Genomic DNA, 25,898 nt, shown 5'->3' on the forward strand with positions numbered 1-25,898 from the left:
CGAAGTATATAAACATAGAGCATATGGGGAGTTTAACAAAGCCTGCCCAAATCCCTGACCTCTATCCTGTGCAGTTTCAAGCGCATGAAGCACAATAAGACACGTTGACAGATCAAGTGCATCATGTATCTTCAGTTGAGCCAACCGAAACTCAAACTTGTCCACAGGTCACAAGGCAGGGGAGGATGGAATCTATTCAGTGATATGGTCAGTTAACTCATAGCTTTCTCCACTTCAGTCAAAATTACAAAATTACATGAACTCCATTTTCTCCTTAATTAATGATTAATTATAATACTGTATTATTAGGTTATCACTTGTAAGTTATTATTGAGGAGTAGCTCTGGGCAACTCTGCGCATGGTGTTACGGGCGTCACAAGTTACCACAGCCACAAAGTCATACACCATATCTTCTTAAAATGTGATTTATATCATTACCCTAACCATAACCAATATGCTAACCTTATTCCTAACCCTACCCAAAAAGCACATTTTGGTTTTAAGGATTTATTTACGATACGGTTGTGTATTGACTTTGTGGGTGTGGTAACTACTGGAAACCCCGTTTTAGGTGAACAGGGTTTCCATGGTTGCTGGAAAGTGAAAATATCTTCAAGCGACAGTTGAAGTCGTCCATGGACTGGTTGGTACTGATTAGACAGCCAGCTTGATAGTGCCAACAACATCAGAGAGAACTTGTTAGATCGAGAGACCGACTTGTCTTCACATAAAATCAACTTTTAAAAGGACAGCCAGTATAATGTTTTATTCAAATTCATGGACTAAGTGCTTGATATGCCTTATCTTTATAGCAAGTGGAAATGGTGAGTAAGTTTCTAGCCATGGTAACGTTAACATGGTAACGTTACTCTACAGTAACCGTTTGCTAGCTAACGTTTATAAAAGTTTTAACTTAATGTTTTGGTTACAAATAGAGACGTTGTTAACTTGAGCTGGCCAACGTAACTCTCATTGTGTGTGGAGTTGACATATTCTACTATATCATATCCTCACAGCCGAGTGTCCCAAACCTCAAGTAGAGGGAAATGTTGTTCTAACGAATGATGCGCTATTAATGAACGATTTTCCGGAGGGGAAGGAAGCCACTTTTGAGTGTGCCAACGGCTACTTGAAAGAGCAAGGATCTGAAAGAATCACCTGCACGAGTGGAAAGTGGAGCACGCTCGAATTAACCTGCAAAAGTATGCGGCAAAATACAAGCACTTTTCTCAGTTTTTCTGTCAAGTGCGATTTTTATTGTGTGTTTACGGTTGTTTGATTTATTTACTGTTGTTTGATTGTTTGTTGCTGGCGTTAACTTATGATTATTCATTTCAGAGAAGGACTGTGGTGCCCCCAGGGAGAAACCACATTTGAAATATGAGTTTGGTGAGGAAGGCACGCTTTTTGGTGCATCAGCAAGAGCAATCTGTGATAAAGGGTGAGTATGCTTCATCATGTATCTAATGTATCATCAGAGTATGTTAGAAATATTTTGCCAAAAGATTCAACGCCAGACAACCACCCCACCACCTCCAATAATGTATATATGAATTAGATGGCTGATAAGGGGTGCTGTGTTGAAGCCACCTTGCCTCCATCTTGGCACTCCCCCACTGCTGTAAAACATATTTTGGAATAGAGGTCGACCGATTAATCGGAATGGCCGATTAATTAGGGCCGATTTCAAGTTTTCATAACAAATCTGTAATCGGTATTTTTGGCCACCGATTTTTTTTGGTTTGTTACACCTTTATTTAACTAGGCAAGTCAGATTAAGAACACATTCTTATTTTCAATGACGGCCTAGGAACGGGGGTTAACTGCCTTGTTCAGGGGGGATTCGTTTTTGCAACCTTCCGGTTACTAGTCCAACGCTCTAACCACCTGCCTTACATTGCACTCCACGAGGAGCCTGCACGGCAGGCTGACTGCCTGTAACGCGAGGGCAGCAAGAAGCCAAGGTAAGTTGCTAGCTAGCATTAAACTTATCTTATAAAAAACTATCAATCTTAACATAATCACTAGTTAAACTAGTAATATCATAACCTATGTGTAGTTATCTAACGTGTCCTGCGTTGCATATAATCGATGCGGAGCCTCTTCATTTCTCATCGAATCACAGCCTACTTCGACAAACGTGTGATGATTTAACAAGCGCATTTGCGAAAAAAAGCACTGTTGTTGCACCAATGTACCTAACCATAAACATCAATCTTTAAAATCAAAACAGAAGTATATGTTTTTAAACCTGCATATTTAGTTAATATTGCCTGCTAACATGAAATTGCGTCACTTCTCTTGCGTTCATTGCACGCAGAGTCAGGGTATATGCAACAGTTTGGGCCGCCTGGCTCGTTGCGAACTAATTTGACAGAATTTTACGTAATTATGACATAAAATTGAAGGTTGTGCAATGTAACAGGAATATTTAGACTTAGGGATGCCACCCGTTAGATAAAATATGGAACGGTTCCGTATTTCACTGAAAGAAAAAAACGTTTTGTTTTCGAGATGATAGTTTCCGGATTCTACCATATTAATGACCTAAGGCTCGTATTTCTGTGTGTTTATTATATTATAATTAAGTCTATGATTTGATAGAGCAGTCTGACTGAGCGGTGGTAGGCACCAGCAGGCTCGTAAGCATTCATTCAAACAGCACTTTCGTGCGTTTTGCCAGCAGCTCTTGCTGTTTATGACTTCAAGCCTATCAACTCCCAAGATTAGGCTGGTGTAACCGATGTGAAATGGCTAGCTAGTTAGTGGGGAGCGCGCTAATAGTGTTTCAAACGTCACTCGCTCTGAGACTTGGAGTAGTTGTTCCCCTTGCTCTGCATGGGTAACGCTGCTTCGAGGGTGGCTGTTGTCGATGTGTTCCTGGTTCGAGCCCAGGTAGGAACGAGGAGAGGGACGGAAGCTGTACTGTTACACTGGCAATACTAAAGTGCCTATAAGAACATCCAATAGTCAAAGGTATATGAAATACAAATCGGATAGAGAGAAATAGTCCTATAATTCCTATAATAACTACAACCTAAAACTTGTTACCTGGGAATATTGAAGACTCATGTTAAAAGGAACCACCAGCTTTCATATGTTCCCATGTTCTGAGCAAGGCACATAAATGTTAGCTTTCTTACATGGCACATATTGCACTTTTACTTTCTTCTCCAACACTTTGTTTTTGCATTATTTAAACCAAATTGAACATGTTTCATTATTTATTTGAGGCTAAATTGATTTTATTGATGTATTATACTAAGTTAAAATAAGTGTTCATTCAGTATTGTTGTAATTGTCATTATTACAAATAAATAAAAATAAAAATCGGCCGATTAATCTGTATAGGCTTTTATTGATCCTCCAATAATCGGTATCGGCGTTGAAAAATCGTAATCGGTCGACCTCTATTTTGGAAGGTATAGAAATGAATTTATTAAGATGAACTGAAACATATTAGCACGTTAAGGCAATTTTGATAACCAAATGTGATAAAGAAGCATGTTCCTACCCTTAAAACTGCGGAACAACTGTTTTAAAATCACAATTGGCCTCATGGTGAAATCCCTGAGCAGTTTTCTTCCTCTACAGTGACTGAGTTAGGAAGGGTGCCTGTATTTTTGTTGTGACTGTGTGTATTGATACACAATCCAAAGTTTTACTAATCTACCAATAGGAGCCCTTCTTTGTGGTCTTTGTTGTTAAATCTGTGCTTGAAATTCACTGCTCGACTGAGGGACCTTATATATAATTGTATGTGTGGGGTAGTCGTTTAAAAATAATGTAAACACTGCTATTGCACACAGAGTGAGTCCATGCAACTTATTATGTGACTTGTTAAGCACATTTTTAGTCCTGAACTTATTTAGGCTTGCCATAACATAAGGGTTGAATGCTTATTGTCTCAAGACATTTTTATTCATTTACAAACATTTATAAAAACATAATTCCAACTTGACATTATGGGGTATTACGTGTAGATCAGTGACACAAAATCTCAATTTAATCCATTTTAAATTCAGGCTGTAGCACAACAAAAATTGGAAAAGGTCAAGGTGTGTGAATACTTTCTGAAGGCACTGTACTGTAGAATTGCATTCATTCCTATGGAGGACTGCTCCTACTGGGGAGTGCAAATATGGCCGACCGTAGGCTTCAAAACCTCTCAGTAGCCAATAGATGGCATAAGCAATTCAGGGTTTATATACATCATTGACCACCTCTCACATGCGCTCTCCCCCTCTTCTAGTTATCAGCTTACGGGCCCAAGTTACAGGCAGTGTTATGCCACAGGTTGGAGTGGAAGACCAAGATGTGATGGTAATTCTCCCATATTTGCCATTGACACACTTGGACATCTATGCATGACTCCCTGTCAAAGAATGACTCCCTGTCAAAGCATGACTCCTTGTCAAAATAAAGGTTAAATAAAATGAAAATAAGGCATTGAACTTGTTTGAAGAAAGACCACAAATATAATGCACCCATGTATGTCTTCCTCAGTGGTAACTTGTGATAAACCTCCTGAGATAATGAATGGCACGATCACAGAGAAGCCTGGCGAAGAGTTCCCAGAGTATGGTGGTGTCATACACTACTCCTGTAATGAAGGTTACACCCTCATTGGAAACAAATCAATCGAGTGCAATGAAGATGGTGAATACAACTCATTACCTCCTGAATGTAAAGGTATGGATTCCATTTATGTTTGATCAATTATCTGCCAACTGTTATGGGTTATATGCTTTAACAGAGGATACATTATAAACAGTTCAAGTTAATCAATTTGTTGTAGATCCGCCTTCACCCTACATCTAGACACTGCAGGCATGCATCAGACTATGATAAGGAACATTGTCATTGATCTTCCTTCTGTAAATCCCTGTCAGTGTCATATGTAACAGTGGTGTACACATGAAGGTGCAATACTGAATAACCATTGTACATTTCTATTTCATAGATGTCAATGACATTCCTTTGAAACCAACAGCAACTATTTCAATAACAACAACAACATCATCGACTGTTCAACCCACAATACGAGGTAGATGAAATCCAAGTAAATCTATCCCAGTGTAATCAAGGGCTTGATTATTAGTTTAATTTGGTATTTGCAGTTTCAGGGAGTAACAGTGGTGTACACTTATTAAAAATGAAAGCACTGCATGAAGGTGCAATACTGAATAACCATTGTACATTTCTATTACATAGATGTCAATGACATTCCTTTGAAACCAACAGCAATTATTTCAATAACAACAACAACATCATCGACTGTTCCACCCACAATACGAGGTAGAGGACATTTAATTAATCAAATCTATCCCAGTGTAATCAAGGGCTTGATTATTAGTTTAATTTGGTATTTGCAGTTTCAGGGAGTAACAGTGGTGTACACTTATTAAAAATGAAAGCACTGCATGAAGGTGCAATACTGAATAACCATTGTACATTTCTATTTCATAGATGTCAATGACATTCCTTTGAAACCAACAGCAATTATTTCAACAACAACATCATCGACTGTTCCACCCACAATACGAGGTAGAGGACATTTAATTAATCAAATCTATCCCAGTGTAATCAAGGGCTTGATAATTAATTAAATTTGGTACTTGCAGTTTCAGGGAGTAACAGTGGTGTACACTTATTAAAAATGAAAGCACTGCATGAAGGTGCAATACTGAATAACCATTGTACATTTCTATTACATAGATGTCAATGACATTCCTTTGAAACCAACAGCAATTATTTCAACAACAACATCATCGACTGTTCCACCCACAATACGAGGTAGAGGAAATCCAAGTAAATCTATCCCAGTGTAATCAAGGGCTTGATTATTAGTTTAATTTGGTATTTGCAGTTTCAGGGAGGAATTATGGCATTGGGGAACATGACACCAATGCAGCTACTGGTGAGTTAAGTTGATTCAAGTGATTATTATTAGATTATTATTTTGTAGTATATTTTGCTAGCTCATACTTCACAAAATAATACTGAATCTCTCTTTCAGAGAATGCAGCAGTTGTGGGAATTGTGATCAGCACTGTCATAGGTAAGAATTCCATCATTTGAAACAATCACAAGTGAGAGGGGGGATATTTGTTTCTAATACACTTTTTGATGAAGAAGCTGTTGAGTTCAAAGATATGTTCTAACTAAACTGGGTACTTTGTTTTATACTGTACTGGGGAAACATTCCCTTCTGTAGCCCATCAGGAATTTCCTCCACATTACTTGATTTGTTACACTAGTAAGCCTAGTTAAACTGCCTACTTTCAAATGTTTATATGTTTATCAGATTTGTGTTACACTTTCTCTTGACCATTTGAAGATCATTCAGTGGACTAATGATTGATTCTTTATCTTTTGCAGTTGCACTTATTGTGCTGTTCATACTGTATCGTTCTTATAAGAGGAAAGGGTGAGAACCTACATTTAATAATTTATCTTTCTAGAAAATAGTCCATGATTAAGCACGATTACACCTACAACTAAATCACAGATATTATTTTCCTCTTACTAACTATACTGTATGTGCATTAACCAAAGCTTCTGGCAACGGACTTACACCGTCATTAAATAAACAAATTACTTGGATAAACTAGGCGTACGGTTGGCTAATTAATTGACCTAAACAATATTTGTTAACAAAACTTTATTTACATAACCCATCAACTAACATTCAGTCTGGCCATGGGAATTTATACTGTATTTATGTATTCCCTACAGTATCCGGGATTTGCATGATCAAACTTTTTGCTGGAAACTTCTCCAACTTGCTCCTGTACATGCTATGGTTGCTTTTCCCTGTTTTGGCCAATCTGCTAAAGCTTGACATTTTTCCTGCTGTGTGTTGAAAAATCAAGGAAGTAAGGAAATCCTTTGCTAAGGCACTCTCGGACAGTCTTATTGGCTTTGAAAAAGATAATAGAGTATGTTGTTCTAAAGGGAGGTGGGCTAGTAGGCTAGGCCTACCATACACAGTGCTGAGCTGACCAGCTTTCTAACTGCCTACCACACTGGAACACAAACTACCCAACTAAACACTGCTAAAATACTGAGATTGGCATGCAGAATATATTTCTTTACTGCACTATTATATGTAAACATAGTAATCCTGACAAAATGTCATTGTTTGAAAATGATACATAGCTCGTACCAGATGGGAGAAGACCCAAGTCGAACAAAGGAATTATTACAATTTCTAAATAACTAAAGTTGAATGCCTACCCAAGGTACCTACAGTTCATACATATCATTATATTAAAACCATTATTCAAAAATATGTTCACTGTCTTTTAACCAAAGTCTCACTCATGACTATACGGTTTGTGTTTGTCTTTGAGCTTGAGTAATCTAAATAGTGACACTATTGTTAAAACTGCTCTGCTGAGTCAATGCTTGGTCTAAAATGTCTCATTCCTTTCCAGGGCTCGGACTGCACCTATCTGCTAGTCTGCATCTGTAGCCTTGAAAAGAAGTGCCAGCAGGTTGTTCCTCTGATCATTCCCTGGTTGGACAAAGCCATTTCATTTACAGTGCCCTTATGAATGTGGCATTACTGAATGGAAGTTATAATTGCACTTTTTATTAAGTTTTATTTGAAAGTCAGTTCAGCAGAAATGTTTTAACCCAATGTTCGAAAACCAGTATTTAAATCTTGCTCTTGTTGTGTGGGCAGAAGCCCCTGTAATAAGATTAGTGCACTAAACAAAATGTATGATTGAGGAAATCCCCAGGCTGATAGTTACTGACAATTTCTAAATGTGTGCTTACTGATCGTGGCTCACAGGAAAATAACAGTAAGGGACAGTTTCCTGGACCCAGGTTAAGCCTACAGCGCTGTATTCCTTTTCAAGTAGGCTTAATCTGGGTCCAGGAAACCAGCTCTTCATGTTCATTTCCTGCAGCCCCAAATGTCACAAAATAATGTCAATCTTATTTACTTAGAGGTTTTGTACTTTGATTTTATAGTGTGTATTGTGTGATTTAAGAGATCAAATAATTTTTTATGATAACTGCCTTTTCTCCTTCTTTGAGACACATTTGTGTAAATATGAAAGTATGTACATTGTCTAATAATCATGGTTGGGTAGGTTAATTTGTAAATGTAATCTTCTACAGTTACTATACTATATCCCAGAAATGTTCCTTATGCACAAAAAAGCTTATTTCTCTCAAATGCTGTGCATAAATTAGTTTACATCTAGGGTTGCCAACTTTTTCACTACCAAATAAGGGACAAAAGGTCGCGTGCCAGTGCACGATGCCATGGCGGTATGGGTATACGGTGTATATTCATATTCAATTTGTCACGTCCTGACCAGTTAAGGGTTATGTGTTGTTGTAGTTTGGTCAGGATGTGGCAGAGGGTATTTGGTTTATATGGTTCGGGGTGGTGGTGTAGGTAGTAGGTTGTTTTATTTATGTATTCCGGGGGTTTTGGGCACTGCTCTGTGTTTATGTATTTCTAGGTTTAGTTAGTTAGTTGTGGGTATAGGTTCTAGGTTTGTTTTCTATGTAGAGTTAATTGGGATTGGACTCCCAATTGAAGGCAGGTGTGTTGCGTTGCCTTTGATTGGGAGTCCTATATTAGTAGGGTGTGTTTGTGGGTAATTGTTTGTGAGCACTGCGTTTATTGAGCCTGCTACACTGTCTAGTCATGAGTACTGTTTATGGTTTTGTTTTTCCTGTGGATGCTTTTGAGTTTTTTCATTAAAAGAATGAGTATCCACATACCCGCTGCATTTTGGTCTTCTCTCCACTACGACAACCGTGACACAATTGGAAAGGCAAAACATTTCTATATTCCATTTAGCCTATAGCTTTACTAAAACTGTATCATTATGTAAACTTATGTGAATAAATTTATTTTGAGGTTATCAAAGAAATCAAAATTTGGACCTTTACAGCAAAAAAAAACTTTTCAAATGCAAAAGAGGGTCATGAGTCACTCACCAAGTCGACATATTTTTTGCTGCTCTTGACTGATTCATGCAGTCCTTCCTCTTGCATAGCCAGAGAGAAGTCATTACATGACAAGTCACAGTTCCCAGATATTTAAAGTGCATTTTTGATCAGCTCTGTGCTACATTGGTTTCTTGAGTCTGACCATTTAATGGTCATCAGACAGAAAATCCTCTCTACAAAGACATTTGAGTCTGGCACATGAAGGACAAATGAGACAATCCTGAACATGTTGATCAAGTTGGCTTTCCTTAGGTTTTGGAAAACTGCCACCTACTTCTCACTGGTGGATTTTGTGGTATCCTGTCTGGCTTTCTGTATTTCCTCCCGGCTAGTACAAAACTCTTCATAGAGTTGGTCCATACTGACTGTCTCTGTCATTTTGAGGGCAACCACCACCTGCTCCAGGTCAGTGAAGGAGAGCTCCTCATAGAGGCTGATAAGTTTCACCATTACATGTTCTGGTTAGAAATCAAACCACTTGTCAATGTATGTAATGACAGTGTCATAGAATTTCAAAGTCCTGTTGCTGCTTGGACCTTGGTGCTGACAATTGTTTGTCCATCAGCTGCTTGGTCTACTCAGAAAGAACTGTCCTGTTTCAGCTGAAGCATCTTACATTTTGAACTTTTGGACTTCCTCGTAAGCATCTGTGATGCAGAGCGTTGTTTCCTCCAGCTTTTTTACAAGTTGGTCAAAAACACACCCACTTTGTGGAAAAAGCACAGCAGCTTCTGTTTTTTCTTCATACTCAAAAATACTATCCAGTGCCACAGGACAGGTCTCCCTAAGGGACCTGAAGTATGATGTAAGAGCTGGCCAGCTTTGCTTGAGACGATCGACAGCTGGACAAAGAGAGCCATCGTGTGCAAACATGTTGCAGAATTTCACGCCACTCAGTGTCAACAAAAGCAAAAGAAAATGCACGCAGTTCCTCTCTTCGGGAAGCGGATACTGATAAGTGGCTGTAGATCTGTAAAACAACTGAGCAATTTCACATTTGCTGAGCGCAAACTTGAACATTGTGAAAATTCTGTGCAACTTCAATGTAGGCCAACATTCCATGAGACTTTTGAAGAAAAGCAAAACATGCAGTGCTTGTCATTAACCTGTTTATGCACTTGTCCTTCAAAAAAGGAGATGACTGAAAATGTTGCGTTGTTAGATTTTTTATTTTACCTTTATTTAACCAGGTAGGCCAGTTGAGAACAAGTTCTCATTTACAACTGCGACCTGGCCAAGATAAAGCAAAGCAGTGCGACAAAAACAACACAGTTACACAAACAAACGTACAGTCAATAACACAATAGAACAATCTATTTACAGTGTGTGCAAATGTAGAAGAGTAGTGAGGTAAGGCAATAAATAGGCCATAGAGGCGAAATAATTACAATTTAGCATTAACACTGGAGTGATAGATGTGCAGATGATGATGTGCAAGTAGAGATACTGGGGTGCAAAAGCGTAAGAAGATAAATAACAATATGGGGATGAGGTAGTTGGGTGTGCTATTTACAGATTGGCTGTGTACAGGTACAGGGATCGGTAAGCTGCTCTGACAGCTGATGCTTAAAGTTAGAGGGAGAGATATAAGACTCCAGCTTCAGTGATTTTTGCGATTCATTCCAGTCATTGGCAGCAGAGAACTGGAAGGAAAGGCGGCCAAAGGAAGTGTTGGCTTTGAGAATGACCAGTGAAATACACCTGCTGGAGCGCGTGCTACAGGTGGGTGTTGCTATGGTGACCAGTGAGCTGAGATGAGGCGGGGCTTTACCTAGCAAAGACTTATAGATGACCTGGAGCCAGTGGGTTTGGTGACAAATCTGTAGCGAGGGCCAGCCAACGAGAGCATACAGTTCACAGTAGTGGGTAGTATATGGGGCTTTGGTGACAAAACGGATGGCACTGTGATACACTACATCTAGTTTGCTGAGTAGAGTGTTGGAGGCTATTTTGTAAATGACATCGCCGAAGTCAAGGATCAGTAGGATAGTCAGTTTTACGAGGGTATGTTTGGCAGCATGAGTGAAGGAGGATTTGTTGCGAAATAGGAAGCCAATTCTAGATTTCATTTTGGATTGGAGATGCTAAATGTGAGTCTGGAAGGAGAGTTTACAGTCTAACCAGACACCTAGGTATTTGTAGTTGTCCACATATTCTAAGTCAGAACCGTCCAGAGTAGTGATGCTAGTTGGGCGGGCAGGTGCGGGCAGCAATCGGTTGAAGAGCATGCATTTAGTTTTACTAGCATTTAAAAGCAGTTGGAGGCCACGGAAGGAGTGTTGTATGGCATTGAAGCTCGTTTGGAGGTTTGTTAACAGTGTCCAAAGAAGGGCCAGATGTATACAGAATGGTGTCGTCTGCGTAGAGGTGGATCAGAGAATCACCAGCAGCAAGAGTGACATCATTGATGTATACAGAGAAAATAGTCAGCCCGAGAATTGAACCCTGTGGCACCCCCATAGAGACTGCCAGAGGTCTGGACAACAGGCCCTCCGATGTGACACACTGAACTTTGTCTTAGAAGTAGTTGGTGAACCAGGCGTGGCAGTCATTTGAGAAACCAGGGCTATTGACTCTGCCGATAAGAATGCGGTGATTGACAGAGTCGAAAGCCTTGGCCAGGTCGATGAAGACTGCTGCACAGTATTGTCTTATCGATGGCGGTTATGATATCGTTTAGGGCGAGGCTGAGGTGCACCCATGACCAGCTTGGAAACCAGATTGCATAGTGGAGAAGGTACGGTGGGATTCGAAATGGTCGGTGATCTGTTTGTTAACTTGGCTTTCGAAGATTTTAGAAAGGCAGGGCAGGATGGATATAGGTGTATAACAGTTTGGGTCTAGAGTGTCACCCCCTTTGAAGAGAGGGATGACCGCGGCAGCTTTCCAATCTTTGGGGATCTCAGACGATACGAAAGAGGTTGAACAGTCTAGTAATAGGGGTTGCAACAATTTCGGCAGATAATTTCAGAAAGAGAGGGTCCAGATTGTCTAGCCCAGCTGATTTGTAGGGATCCAGATGTTGCAGCTCTTTCAGAATATCAACTGTCTGGATTTGGGTGAAGGAGAAGCGGGGGGAGGGGGGAAAGTTGCTGCAGGGGGTGCAGAGCTGATGGCCGGGTAGGGGTAGCCAGGTGGAAAGCATCGCCACCCGTAGAAAAATGCTTATTGAAATGATCGATTATCGTAGATGTATCGGTAGTGACAGTGTTTCCTAGCCTCAGTGCAGTGGGCAGCTGGGAGGAGCTGCTCTTATTCTCCATGGACTTTACAGTGTCACAAAACTTTTTTGAATTAGTGCTACAGGATGCAAATTTCTGTTTGAAAAAGCTAGCCTTAGCTTTCCTAACTGACTGTGTATATTGGTTCCTGACTTCCCTGAAAAGTTGCATATCGCGGGGGCTATTTGATGCTAATGCATAATGCCACAGGATGTTTTTGTGCTGGTCAAGGGCAGTCAAGTCTGGGGTGAATCAGGGACTATATCTGTTCTTAGTTCTACATTTTTTGAATGGGGCATGCTTATTTAAGATGGTGAGGAAAGCACTTTTAAAGAGAAACCAGGCATCCTCTACTGACAGGATGAGGTCAATATCCTTCCAGGATACCCGGGCCAGGTCAATTAGAAAGGCCTGCTCAGTGAAGTGTTTTAGGGAGCTTTTGACAGTGAGGAGGGGTGGTCGTTTGACCGCGGACCCATTACGGACACAGGTAATGAGGCAGTGATCGCTGAGATCCTGGTTGAAGACAGCAGAGGTGTATTTTGATGGCAAGTTGGTCAGGATGATATCTAAGAGGGTGCCCATGGTTATGGATTTAGGGTTGTACCTGGTAGGTTTCTTGATCATTTGTGTGAGATTGAGGGTATCTAGCTTAGATTGCAGGAAGGCACCTAAACAGTACGAGCGCTGAAGATAGATGGGGGGCAATCAATTCACATATGGTGTACAGGGCACAGCTGGGGGCTGAGGGGATCTATAACAAGCGGCAATGGTGAGAGACTTGTTTCTGGAAAGGTGGATTTTTAAAAGTAGAAGCTCGAATTGTTTGGGCACAGACCTGGATAGTATGACAGAACTCTGCAGGCTCTCTCTGCAGTAGATTGCAACTCCGCCCCCTTTGGCAGTTCTATCTTGTTGGAAAATGTTGTAGTTGGGGATGGAAATTTAAGGATTTTTGATGGCCTTCCTAAGCCAAGATTCAGACACGGCTAGAACATCTGGGTTGGCGGAGTGTGCTAAAGCACTGAATAAAACAAACTTAGGGAGGAGGCTTCTAATGTTAACATGCATGAAATCACGGCTTTTACGGTTTCAGAAGTCAACAAATGAGAGTGCCTGGGGATGGGAGTGGTGCTGGGGGCTGCAGGGCCTGGGTTAACCTCTAAATCACCATAGGAACAGAGGAGGGGTAGGGTAAGGGTACGGCTAAAGGCTATAAGAACTGGTCGTCTAGTGCGTTTGGAACAGAGAGTAAAAGGAGAAGATTTCTGGGCGTGGAAGAATAGATTCAAGGCATAATGTACAGACAAGGGAATCGTAGGATGTGAGTACAGTGGAGGTAAACCTAGGCATTGAGTGACGATGAGAGAGGTTTTGTCTCTAGAGGCACCAGTTAAGGTCATAGCATGTGTGGTGGGTGGAACAAAAGGGCTATCGAAGGCATATTGGGCAGGGCTGGGGGCTCTACAGTGAAATAAGACAATCACTAACCAAAACAGCAATAGACAAGGCATATTGACATTAGGGAGAGGCATGTGTAGCCGAGTGATCATAGAGTCCAATGACTAGCAATAGATGAGTCAGGGAGCCGATTCAGTAGTCGCTGCTACGCTAGGCGAGCTGCAGACACGGCGATTCAGATAGCTAGCGGGCCGGGGCTAGCAGATGGGCCTCTGGCGACGTCGCAACGGAAGAGCCTGTTGAAACCACCTCGGACGTTTACGTCGGCAGACCAGTCGTGATGGATTGGCTGGGCTCCATGTCGCCAGTAAAGGGTCCAGGTCAAAACGGCAAAAGAGGTATTGTAGACCAAGAATTGGCTGGTGGACCTCTTTGGCTAGCCGGGAGATGGGCCTAGCTCAAGGCTAACTGGTGCTTGCGTCGGGACAGAGACGTTAGCCGTTAGGCTTGCTGGTGTCCGAGTTAACGGTGAAGACCACTAGCAGTGGCTAACTGTGGCTAACTGACTAATCTCCACCCGGCTGTGCCGGGTGGAGATTATAACAGCACATGGCCAAGATTTTCAAATGTTCATAAATGACCAGCATGGTCAAATAATAATAATCATAGTAGTTGTCGAGGGTGCAACAAGTCAGCAACTCAAGAGTAAGTGTCAGATGGCTTTTTCATAGCCGATCTTTGAGAGTATCTCTACCGCTCCTGCTGTCTCTAGAGAGTTGAAAACAGCAGGTCTGGGTCAGGTAGCACGTCTGGTGAACAGGTCAGGGTTCCATAGCCGCAGGCAGAACAGTTGAAACTGGAGCAGCAGCACGGCCAGGTGGACTGGGGACAGCAAGGAGTCATCATGACAGGTAGTCCTGAGGCATGGTCCTAGGGCTCAGGTCCTCCGAGAGAGAGAGAAAGAAAGAAAGAAAGAAAGAGAGAATTAGAGAGAGCATATTTAAATTCACACAGGACACCGGATAAGACAAGAGAAATACTCCAGATGTAACAGACTGACCCTAGCCCCCCGACACAAACTACTGCAGCATAAATACTGGAGGCTGAGACAGGAGGGGTGATGAGGGTTCCGGTTCTAAAAGTATAAACATAGCAGATCCGTACCACATTAGGTGAGGCGGGTTGCAGGAGAGTATATTCAGTCCGTAGATGGAAAGTAAGATTAAAATATACACGTACAATATACGGGGGGGGGGGGGAAACGATATTTACATGGGACAAGACGGGACAAGACAAAACACACGTCCGACTGCTACGCGATCTTGGAATGGCGTATGCAGATGCAAGAAACCACTTTACAAAATATAATTCATTATTATTCCCATACCATTATTACAGAGAATCAGACAAATTATGCTACCCTCTGCCTATTAGCTACTAAAAAATACAACACTGCCCCTTTAAGACATGAAACAAAGCTCTTTACCTGACTAGCTTTTCAAAGATGGCTAGAAAGGCACACATTTGTGCTCTTGTAGGAAGCAAAAACTCACCCATTGTTGACTAGAAATTAGGTATAACTGGGCTAATAACTCACTAACTAGCAAAGAACATGAACAAATATGCACAGGTGGCTACATTCAGCTATCGTTTTGATCTGGCGGCAGCTCATGCTGTAAATACAGTCCATTTCAAAGTAAATGACACAGATCCATATATTGCAATGACTATTTGCATATAGGTCTACTGCAGCTCTGACTGGTTATAACGCACCGGTCTGTGTAGAGTACGGGCCTGAGTCATGCTTGTCAATGCAATAGAATCCAACTCCAATGCGATCTGCCTAGAAGAAAATCTCTTGCACAGCTGTCTTTTATAATGTCTTGTATAGTTCGTTTTGTTTCGGTACGTTACATTGAAAGTGGCTAATATTGAGTTGATTCGAGAATAATTCCCAGAGTAGAGCGAAACGTTAATAGTGTTAACTAAAAGGGGAAACTCTAGAAAGTTCAGTGAAGTTCAATCTCTTGCTTCTCTGAGGGGCTGATATTTATTCTGCGCACTACCCCATTGCGCACTACCCTCTGTAGCACCTTGCAGTCAGATGCCGGGCAGTTGCCATACCAAACAGTGATGCAACCAGTCGGGATGCTCTCGATGGTGCAGCTGAAGAACTTTTTGAGGATTGGAGGACCCATGCCAAATCACTGTAGATGTGTCAATTTTTTTAAAGCGTAAGGCGTCCATAAGAATTTGCAGAGTGCGGCTGTCCTCTAGGAATGCTGAAGTCATTCAGGGAGCCCTGCATTTTGCCATCTAGAAAGCAGCAGGACAAAAACCAGCCCACATCACACCGAAAAACAAATTAAATCAGGCGAGGAAAAAGAACGACTTTGAGATTGTTGGGAAAGATGTATGTGGGTGCTCCATATAACTCAACCGTGGCCGGAAATGAAGGGGTATTGAATGGGCTTGTACTTGTTTGCAGTTGCCATGGCAAGTAATTTGTCCACAAATATGAACAACTCCTTGGCGGCTTGGCTAGTTACAGACACCCCAATATAAATGGAGTCAAGAGTGTAGAGATTTGTCTCCCACTCTATAGTCCAGTCATCTAGAACACAAGGCTTACCGTTGGGAACCTACAAGTGTTGATAGTGCTTTCTCCTCCATTCATATAAAATTAGGAAAAGTGCTTAATTGGTGGTTGTGCGTAGCTTTTTTAATACATTTCTTCCAAAGAATAATTGCATATGGAAAATGTCCGGCCCCACTGCAATTAACCTTTTTTACATCTGGCTCCTGTAAGAATATAGTTAACTAGCTCTGTAGTAGGCTATACCCACACTGTATCTGTAAGCTGTAGGCTAGAGCACTCATGCCAATACCAGAGTGGGCACATTCGCTATACCTACAGTGGCTTGGGAAAGTATACACCCCCTTGGCATTTTTCCTGTTTTGTTGCCTTACAACCTGGAATTAAAATGGATTTTTGGGGGGTTTGTATCATTTGATTTACACAACATGCCTGCCACTTTGAAGATGCAACATATTTTTATTGTGACACAAACAAGAAATAATACATAAAAACTGAAAACTTGAGCGTGCGTAACTATTCACCCCCCCAAAGTCAATACTTTGTAGAGCCACCTTTTGCAGCAATTACAGCTGCAAGTCTCTTGGGGTATGTTTCTATAAGCTTGGCACATCTAGCCACTGGGATTTTTGCCCATTCTTCAAGGCAAAATTGCTCCAGCTCCTTCAAGTTGGATGGGTTCCACTGGTGTACAGCAATCTTTAAGTCATACCACAGATTCTCAATTGGATTGAGGTCTGGACTTTGACTAGGCCATTCCAAGACATTTAAATGTTTCCCCATAAACCACTCAAGTGTTGCTTTAGCAGTATGCTTAGGGTCATTGTCCTGCTGGAAGGTGAACCTCCATCCCAGTCTCAAATCTCTGGTAGACTGAAACAGGTTTCCCTCAAGAATGTCCCTGCGCCATCCATCATTCCTTCAATTCTGACCAGTCTCCCAGTCCCTGCCGATGAAAAACATCCCCACAGCATGATGCTGCCACCACCATGCTTCACTGTGGGGATGGTTTTCTCGGGGTGATGAGAGGTGTTGGTTTGCGCCAGACATAGCATTTTCCTTGATGGCCAAAAAGCTACATTTTTGTTTCATCTGACCAGAGTACCTTCTTCCATAAGTTTGGGGGAGTCTCCCACATGCCTTTTGGTGAACACAAAATGTGTTTGCTTATTTTTTTCTTTAAAGCAATGGCTTTTTTATGGCCACTCTTCCGTAAAGCCCAGCTCTGTGGAGTGTGCGTCTTAAAGTGGTCCTATGGACAGATACACCAATCTCCGCTGTGGAGCTTTGCAGTTCCTTCAGGGTTATCTTTGGTCTCTTTGTTGCCTCTCTGATTAATGCCCTCCTTGCCTGGTCCGTGAGTTTTGGTGGGCGGCCCTCTGTTGGCAGGTTTTTGTGATGCCATATTCTTTCAATTTTTTAATAATTGATTTAATGGCGCTCCGTGGGATGTTCAAAGTTTGGGATATTTTTTTTATAACCCAACCCTGATCTGTACTTCTCCACAACTTTGTCCCTGACCTGTTTGGAGAGATCCTTGGTCTTTATAGTGCCGCTTGCTTGGTGGTGCCCCTTGCTTAGTGGTGTTGCAGACTCTGGGGCCTTTCAGAACTGTTACGTGGAGTGTAACAGGGGAACTCAAGAGCAGACTCAGACGAGGAGACTGGGATGAAGTAACCAAGGTAACCAAGGAGAGGAAAACAGTGTCAGGATATGAATAGTAACAAACGGCTAGAAACGTAGACTGACTGAGCAGAGATTACGATCTGGCAGCGTGGAGTATTTGTAGAGGTCTTTATTATGGAACAGGTTGCAGCTGGTGGGGATCTGCTCTGACTCCAGCACACCTGTTTCCGCCCACACAATCACACAGAGACAGAGAGAGAGGGAGAGTACTGGGGGAGTGGCGGCAGGTCAAGGAGACACAGGGTAAGCAGTAGAAGGCGAGTGACACAGAACAGGTGTACATATACTGAGATCATGTGACAGATCATGTGACACTTAAATAAAGTTCACCTGTGTGCAATCTAACTAATTATGTGACTTCTAAAAGGTAATTGCTTGCACCAGATCTTATTTTAGGGGCTTCATAGCATAGGGAGTGAACACATATGCACGCACCACTTTTCCGTAAAAAACTATTTTTAACAAGTTATTTTGGGGATTTCCCTTCACCAATTTTGACTATTTTGTGTATGTCCATTACATGAAATCCAAATAAAAATCTATTTAAATTACAAGTTGTAATGCAACAAAATGGGAAAAACGCCAAAGGGGATGAAAACTTTTGCAAGGCACTGTACTCAACATTTTTTGGGACAAAACCATCAGTAGGCCTAGAGTTAAAAATGCAATGGAAACCCATTAACTTTTTATTCGGTACATGAGAATTTAACGACAAAAGTTATTTTTATGTGCACTACATATTTAAATAGACTTTTATCTGCAACAAGTAATTTGATGGAAACAACTCTGATGGGAAAATGCGCATATTGTTTTTATGCAGATTTTAGAATATTTGCACGAAAATCTGTCACCAATTGAATGGAAACCTAGCTATAAACACCATAAAGACTCAGGCAACTGCGCGAGTCCAGTGTTACTTTGATTATGCCTGCACATCATGGTTCACCAGCAGCCCCAAACATCTGAAGAATAAGCTACAGACCATAACACGCTTGTAAGAATTTAAACTTAAACTCCCCCTTATAAACTCAGCAAAAAAGAAACATCCCTTTTTCAGGACCTTGTCTTTAAAAGATAATTCGTAAAAATCCAAATAACTTCACAGATCTTCATTGTAAAGGGTTTAAACACCGTTTCTCATGCATGTTCAATGAACCATAAACAATTAACGAACATGCACCTGTGGAACGGTCATTAAGACACTAACAGTTTACAGACGGTAGGCAATTACGGTCACAGTTATGAAAACTTAGGACACTAAAGAGGCCTTTCTACTGACTCTGAAAAACACCAAAAGAAAGATGCCCAGGGTCCCTGCTCATCTGCGTGAATGTGCCTTAGGCATACTGCAAGGAGGCATGAGGACTGCAGATGTGGCCAGGGCAATGAATTGCAATGTCTGTACTGTGAGACACCTAAGACAGCTCTACAGGGAGACAGAACGGACAGCTGATCGTCCTCACAGTGGCAGACCACATTAAAAACACCTGCACAGGATCGGTACATCCGAACATCACATCTGCAAGACAGGTACAGGATGGCAACAACAACTGCCTGAGTTACACCAGGAACGCACAATCCCTCCATCAGTCCTCCAGAGGACTGTCCGCCTCATTACGGACAGTCCTCCAGACTGTCCGCAATGAGGCGGTAGGTAGCCTAGTGGTTAGAGCGTTGGACTAGTAACTGAAAGGTTGCAAGATCGAATCCCTGAGCTGACAAGGTAAAAAAACTGTCGTTCTGCCCCTGAACAAGGCAGTTAACCCACTGTTCCAAGGCCGTCATTGGAAAAAATTATTTGTTCTTAACTGACTTGCCTAGTTAAATAAAGATTTAAAAAATGAACAAATCAGTCCAGAGAGGCTGGACTGAGTGCTTGTAGGCCTGTTGTAAGGCAGGTCCTCACTAGACATCACCTGCAACAATGTTGCTAATGAGCACAAACCCACCGTCACTGGACCAGACAGGACACTGGCAAAAAAGTGCTCTTCACTGACGAGTTGTGGTTTTATCTCACCAGGGTTTATGGTCGGATTCGCGTTTATCGTCGAATGAGTGTAACACGAGGCCTGTACTCTGGAGCGGGATCGATTTGGAGGTGGAGGGTCCGTCATGGTCTGGGGCGGTGTGTCGCATCATCGGACTGAGCTTGTTGTCATTGCAGGCAATCTCAACGCTGTGCGTTACTGGGAGACATCCTCCTCCCTCATGTGGTACCCTTCCTGCAGGCTCATCCTGACATGACCCTCCAGCATGACAATGCCAGCAGCTATACTGCTCGTTCTGTGTGTTATTTCCTGCAAGACAGGAATGTCAGTGTTCTGCCATGGCCAGCGAAGAGCCCGGATCTCAATCCCATTGAGCACATCTGGGACCTGTTGGATCGGAGGGTGAGGGCTAGGGCCATTTCCCCCCATAAATGTCCGGGAACTTACAGTCAGAGTGGGGTAACATCTCACAGCAAGAACTGGCAAATCTGGTGCAGTCTATGAGAAGATGCACTGCAGTACTTAATGCAGCTGGTGGCCACACCAGGTACTGACTGTTACTTTGGATTTTGACCCCCCCCCCCCCCCCCCTTTGTTCAGGGACACATTATTCCATTTCTGTTAGTCACATGTCTGTGGAACTTGTTCAGTTTATGTCTCAGTTGTTGAACCTTGTTATGTTCATACAAATATTTACACGTTAAGTTTGCTGACAATAAACGCAGTTGACAGTGAGAGGATATTTTTTTTTTGCTGAGCTAAACTTATCTGGAGGTGGAGCATTTTCTTGGTCTTTATCTATGTAATTGTATATGTATTTCGGGAAAAAAAATAGGGATTACGTAGGAAATAAGTCACCGACTTTATTGTGCAATCCTGCAATCCACTTAAAAATAAATACACACACATTAAAATGTATTACTGACAAATAAAATCAATCAATTGATCAATCCAAACTGTGCAGCGCTCATTTGATGAATGAAAAGAGACATCTGTTATAAAAAAACTAAAAGTTTAATGACATTTAGAGATTGTCCAATCAAGCCTTCGATACTGGGTAGGCCTTCAAGGTAGGGATGGATGTATTTTCTCTCTGTTGAGATTGACAGTCTATTTATTGTGGTGCTGAAAACACAAAATGATATTGAAGTGCCCGAAGTTGGTAGGTATGCTTTGTTTATTGGTTATCTGGTGCATTGGCACAGAAACATGTTTGTGGCATACAGTACCATTCAAAAGTTTTAGAACACCTACTCATTCAAGGGTTTTTCTTTATTTGTTCTATTTTCTACATTGTAGAATAATACAGTCGTGGCCAAAAGTTTTGAGAATGATACAAATATTAATTTCCAAAGTTTGCTGCTTCAGTGTCTTTAGATATTTTTGTCAGATGTTACTATGGAATACTGAAGTATAATTACATGCATTTCATAGGTGTCAAAGGCTTTTATTGACAATTACATGAAGTTGATGCAAAGAGTCAATATTTGCAGTGTTGACCCTTCTTTTTCAAGACCTCTGCAATCCGCCCTGGCATGTTGTCAATTAACTTCTGGGACATATCTTGACTGATGGCAGCCCATTCTTGCATAATCAATGCTTGGAGTTTGTCAGAATTTGTGGGGTTTTGTTTGTCCACCCGCCTCTTGAGGAAACAGAAGACCGAGAGAGTTGGGGGGGAAAAAAAGCGCAAACATTTAGCAATCTGGCTATAAATTAGTAAATCTCAGAGCATTAACTAGCTACACAATGTCTGAAGAAAAGCCAAAGGAAGGAGTGAAGACTGAAAACGACCACATCAACCTAAAGGTTGCGGGTCAAGATGGGTCAGTAGTCCAGTTCAAAATTAAACGGCATACTCCGCTCAGCAAGCTGATGAAGGCGTACTGCGAAAGACAGGGTTTGTCAATTAGACAGATACGGTTTAGATTTGACGGACAGCCAATCAACGAGACCGACACACCTGCACAGCTTGAGATGGAAGACGAGGATACCATTGATGTATTTCAACAACAGACCGGAGGAGGGTCCTTCCTCTCGGAGGCTTCTCTTAAAGGCGTATGGACCCCTCTGAGTCTCCTCTCCCTCTGAGGACAGAAACACAGTTGAAGAGCAGCAACTTTTATTTTTTTATTATTAAATAATTGTTCCGCTTGTTTTTTGTTGTTGTTGTATTTTGTGATCGATCTGCTCGTAGCCATGGTCTTATCCTTTTCATGATCGCAAGCTGGATTTCATGCCACCAATTCACAAATGTCTTGTTTATATTCGTATTTTGGATGGACTATAAACTGCTTGTAGTCATGTTTTGGAGAATGTGTGTTTGTCCCGTGTGTGAAACAATGGGGGGGGGTTCTACTCATTCAGGATTTGTCCCAAATGGCACCCTATTCCTCTCCACTACACTAAACAAACTAGTGCACTATAGGGTGCCATTTTGGGACATGTATTAAATCTACCATAGGTTGAGGGACTTGAACAGGTCTCATAATATGCAAATGATATGTGTATTTTTTTTTTTTTTTAGGTATTTTTTTTGGGTCTGCTGTTAAGTACATTTTGCGAAATATACAGTCCAAGTGATCAATTGTCATTTTTAAACCTGTACAATGTGTTGAAGGAATATTGTAAAATGGGGGTGCTCTACCGCTGGTGCCATTATGATTGAATTGCTGTGTCTCTCTGGAACAAAGGCTAAACAGAAACGCCTATGAAAGAAAAGTTTCAGGTCTATTTTTTCAACGTCGCTTGAAAGGATTCGACTTACCTTTCACAAGTCTTGTTTGGTTTCCAATTTGTAAGTCGCTCTGGATAAGAGCGTCTGCTAAATGACTTAAATGTAAATGTAAATGATTGAGCACAATTTCTCAATGGGATTAAGGTCTGGGGAGTTTCCTGGCCATGGACCCAAAATATCGATGTTCTGTTCCCCGAGCCACTTAGGTATCACTTTTGCCTTATGGCAAGGTGCTCCATCATGGGGCCTCCTGGGTGGCACAGTAGTCTGTGCCACCAGAGACTCTGGGTTTGAGCCCAGGCTCTGTCGCAGCCGGCCGCGACCGGGAGGTCCATGGGGCGACGCACATTTGGCCCAGCGTCGTCCGTGTTAGGGAGGGCTTGGCCCGGCAGGGATATCCTTGTCTCATTGCGCACTAGCGACTCCTGTGGCAGGCCGGGCGCAGTGCATGCTGACCAGGTCGCCAGGTGTACGGTGTTTCCTCTGACACATTGGTGCAGCTGGCTTCCGGGTTGGATGTGCGTTGTGTCAAGAAGCAGTGCGGCTAGGTTGGGTTGTGTTTCGGAGGACGCATGGCTCGAGACCGTCGCCTCTCCCGAGTTGTACGGGAGTTGCAGCGATGAGACAAGACTAACTACTACCAATTGGATACCACGAAATTGGTGAGAAAAAAGGGGTAAAAAACAATACAAAAATGCTCCATCAAGCTGGAAAAGGCATTGTTCGTCACCAAACTGTTCCTGGATAGTTGGGAGAAGCTGCTCTCAGAGGATGTGTTGGTACCGTTCTTTATTCATGGCTGTGTTCTTAGGCAAAATTGTGAGTGAGCCCACACCCTTGGCTGAGAAGCAACCCCACACATGAATGGTCTCAGGATGCTTTACTGTTGGCATGACTGATGGTAGCGCTCACCTTGTCTTCTCTGGACAAGCTTTTTTCCGGATGCCCCTAACAATCGGAAAGGGGATTCATCAGAGAAAATGACTTTACCCCAGTCCTCAGCAGTCTAATCCCTGTACCTTTTGCAGAATATCAGTCTGTCCCTGATGTTTTTTGCTGGAGAGAAGTGGCTTCTTTGCTGCCCTTCTTGACAACAGGCAATCCTCCAAAAGTCTTCCACTCACTGTGCTTGCAGATGCACTCACACCTGCCTGCTGCCATTCCTGAGCAAGCTCTGTACTGGTGGTGCCCCGATCCCGCAACAAGTAATCTAACAAATTCACAACAACTACCTTATACACACAAATGTGAAGGGATGAATAAGAATATGTACATATAAATATATGGATGAGCGATGGCGTGCGGCATAGGCAAGATTTAGTAGATGGTGTAGAATACAGTATATACATATGAGATGAGTAATGTAGGATATGTAAACATTATTTTAGTGCCATTATTTAAAGTGACACCACTATGTAAACATTATTAAAGTGACACATTTATTAAGTCTGTTTATTTAAGTGACCAGAGATTTGAGTCTGTATGTTGGCAGCAGCCACTCAATGTTAGTGATGGCTGTTTATCAGTCTGATGGCCTTGAGATAGAAGCTGTTTTTCAGTTTCTCGGTCCCACCTTTGATGCACCTGTACTGACCTTGCCTTCTGGATGATAGCGGGGTGAGCAGGTAGTGGCTCGGGTGGTTGTTGTCCTTGATGTTCTTTTTGGCCTTCCTGTGACATCAGGTGCTGTAGGTGTCCTGGAGGACAGGTAGTTATCCCCGGTGATGCGTTGTGATGCTACCCTCTGGAGGCAAGACAGTTAAGAACAAATTCTTATTTACAATGACGGCCGAAGAACAGTGGGTTAACTGCCTTGTTCAGGGGCAGAAAAACAGGTTTTTACCTTGTCAGCTCAGGGATTCGATCTAGCAACCTTTCGGTTACTGGCCCAATGCTCTAACCACTAGGCTACCTGCCACGGTTGAGGGCAGTTGAGGGCGGTGCAATTGCTGTACCAGGCGATGATACAGCCCGACAGGATGCTCTCAATTGTTCGTGAGTGTTTTAGATGACAAGCCAAATTTCTTCAGCCTCCTGAGGTTGAAGAGGCGCTGTTGCGCCTTCTTCACCATGCTGTCTGTGTGGGTGGGTACTTTGGTGTTAAATGCTGAGCTGTAGTCAATGAACAGCATTCTTACATAGGTATTCCTCTTGTCCAGATGGGATAGGGAAGTGTGCAGTGTGATGGCGATTGCATCGTCTGTGGACCTATTGGGGCAGTAAGCAAATTGGAGTGGGTCGAGGGTATCAGGTAGGGTGGAGGTGATATGGTCCTTGACTAGTCTCTTAAAGCACTTCATGATGACAGAAGTGAGTGCAATTGGGCGATAGTCATTTAGTTCAGTTACCTTAGCTTTCTTGGGAACAGGAACAATGGTGGCCATCTTGAAGCATGTGGGGACAACAGACTGGAATAGGGATTGGTTGAATATGTCTGTAAACACACCAGCCAGCTGGTCTGCGCCAGAGGTCGACCGATTATGATTTTTCAACGCCGATACCGATTATTGCTGGACCAAAGGGGCCGATGCCGATTAATCTGCCATTTTTTTAAATTTGTATTTATTTATTTGTAATAATGACAATTACAACAATACTGACTGAACACTGTTATTTTAACTTAGTATAATAACTAAATAAAATGAATTTAGCCTCAAATAAATATTGAAACGTGTTCAATTTGGTTTAAATAATGCAAAAACAAAGTGTTGGAGAAGAAAGTAAAAGTGCAATATGTGCCATGTAAAAAAGCTAACGTTTAAGTTCCTTGCTCAGAACATGAGAGTCTTCAATATTCCCAGGTAAGAAGTTTTAGGTTGTAGTTATTATAGGAATTTTTCTCTCTATACCATTTGTATTTCATATACCTTTGACTATTGGATGTTCTTATAGGCACTGTAATATTGCCAGTGTAACAGTATAGCTTCCGTCTCTATCCTCACCCCTACCTGGGCTTGAACCAGGAACACATCGACAACAGCCACCCTCGAAGCATCGTTACCCATCGCTCCACAAAAGCCGCGGCCCGGGCAGAGCAAGGGGAACAACTACTTCAAGGTTACAGAGCGAGTGACGTCACCGATTGAAACGCTATTAGCGCGCACCCCGCTAACTAGCTATCTATTTCACATCGGTTACACCAGCCTAATCTCTGGAGTTGATAGGCTTGAAGTCATAAACAGCTCAAGGCTTGAAGTCATAAACAGCTCAATGCTTGTAGCACAGTGAAGAGCTGCTGGCAAACGCAAGAAAGTGCTGTTTGAATGAATGCTTACGAGCCTGCTGCTGC

The 25,898-nt window shown here is 42.2% G+C and overlaps 2 protein-coding genes across 12 annotated transcripts in view; both read left to right on the top strand.

Annotated features, from left to right (window-relative positions):
* Positions 1-458: 458 nt before the first annotated feature.
* The window catches only part of LOC106583003 (complement decay-accelerating factor), a 38,534-nt gene continuing 13,094 nt past the window's right edge, over positions 459-25,898 (top strand). For 2 of the 11 annotated variants that reach the window (XR_014382143.1, XR_014382144.1), the window contains exons 1-9: positions 462-825; positions 1,018-1,203; positions 1,340-1,442; positions 4,254-4,324; positions 4,508-4,693; positions 4,965-5,048; positions 5,216-5,299; positions 5,471-5,548; positions 5,720-5,797. Coding sequence is in view for 8 of the 11 variants with exons in the window: in XM_045705653.2 (XP_045561609.2) it covers positions 762-825; positions 1,018-1,203; positions 1,340-1,442; positions 4,254-4,324; positions 4,508-4,693; positions 4,965-5,048; positions 5,216-5,299; positions 5,471-5,548; positions 5,720-5,797; positions 5,871-5,921; positions 6,021-6,062; positions 6,383-6,431; positions 6,740-6,845 (1,182 nt within the window). In the remaining 3 variants the exon portion in view is untranslated. The other 9 variants (XM_045705655.2, XM_045705653.2, XM_045705659.2 and 6 more) reach the window with 9 other exon arrangements.
* LOC106594705 (small ubiquitin-related modifier 3) lies at positions 21,508-22,715 on the top strand. Its single transcript, XM_045705675.2, has one exon. It carries the CDS (start codon positions 21,622-21,624, stop codon positions 21,961-21,963), a length of 342 nt encoding a protein of 113 aa, XP_045561631.1. The 5' UTR covers positions 21,508-21,621; the 3' UTR covers positions 21,964-22,715.

The sequence above is a fragment of the Salmo salar genome, chromosome 22 (genome assembly GCF_965601325.2).
Source record: "Salmo salar chromosome 22, fSalSal1, whole genome shotgun sequence".
NCBI lineage: Eukaryota > Metazoa > Chordata > Actinopteri > Salmoniformes > Salmonidae > Salmo > Salmo salar.

What these genes read in the sequence shown, in the direction of transcription:
- LOC106594705 (XM_045705675.2), top strand. Translation starts at nt 21,622, where the DNA reads ATGTCTGAAGAAAAGCCAAAGGAAGGAGTGAAGACTGAAAACGACCAC.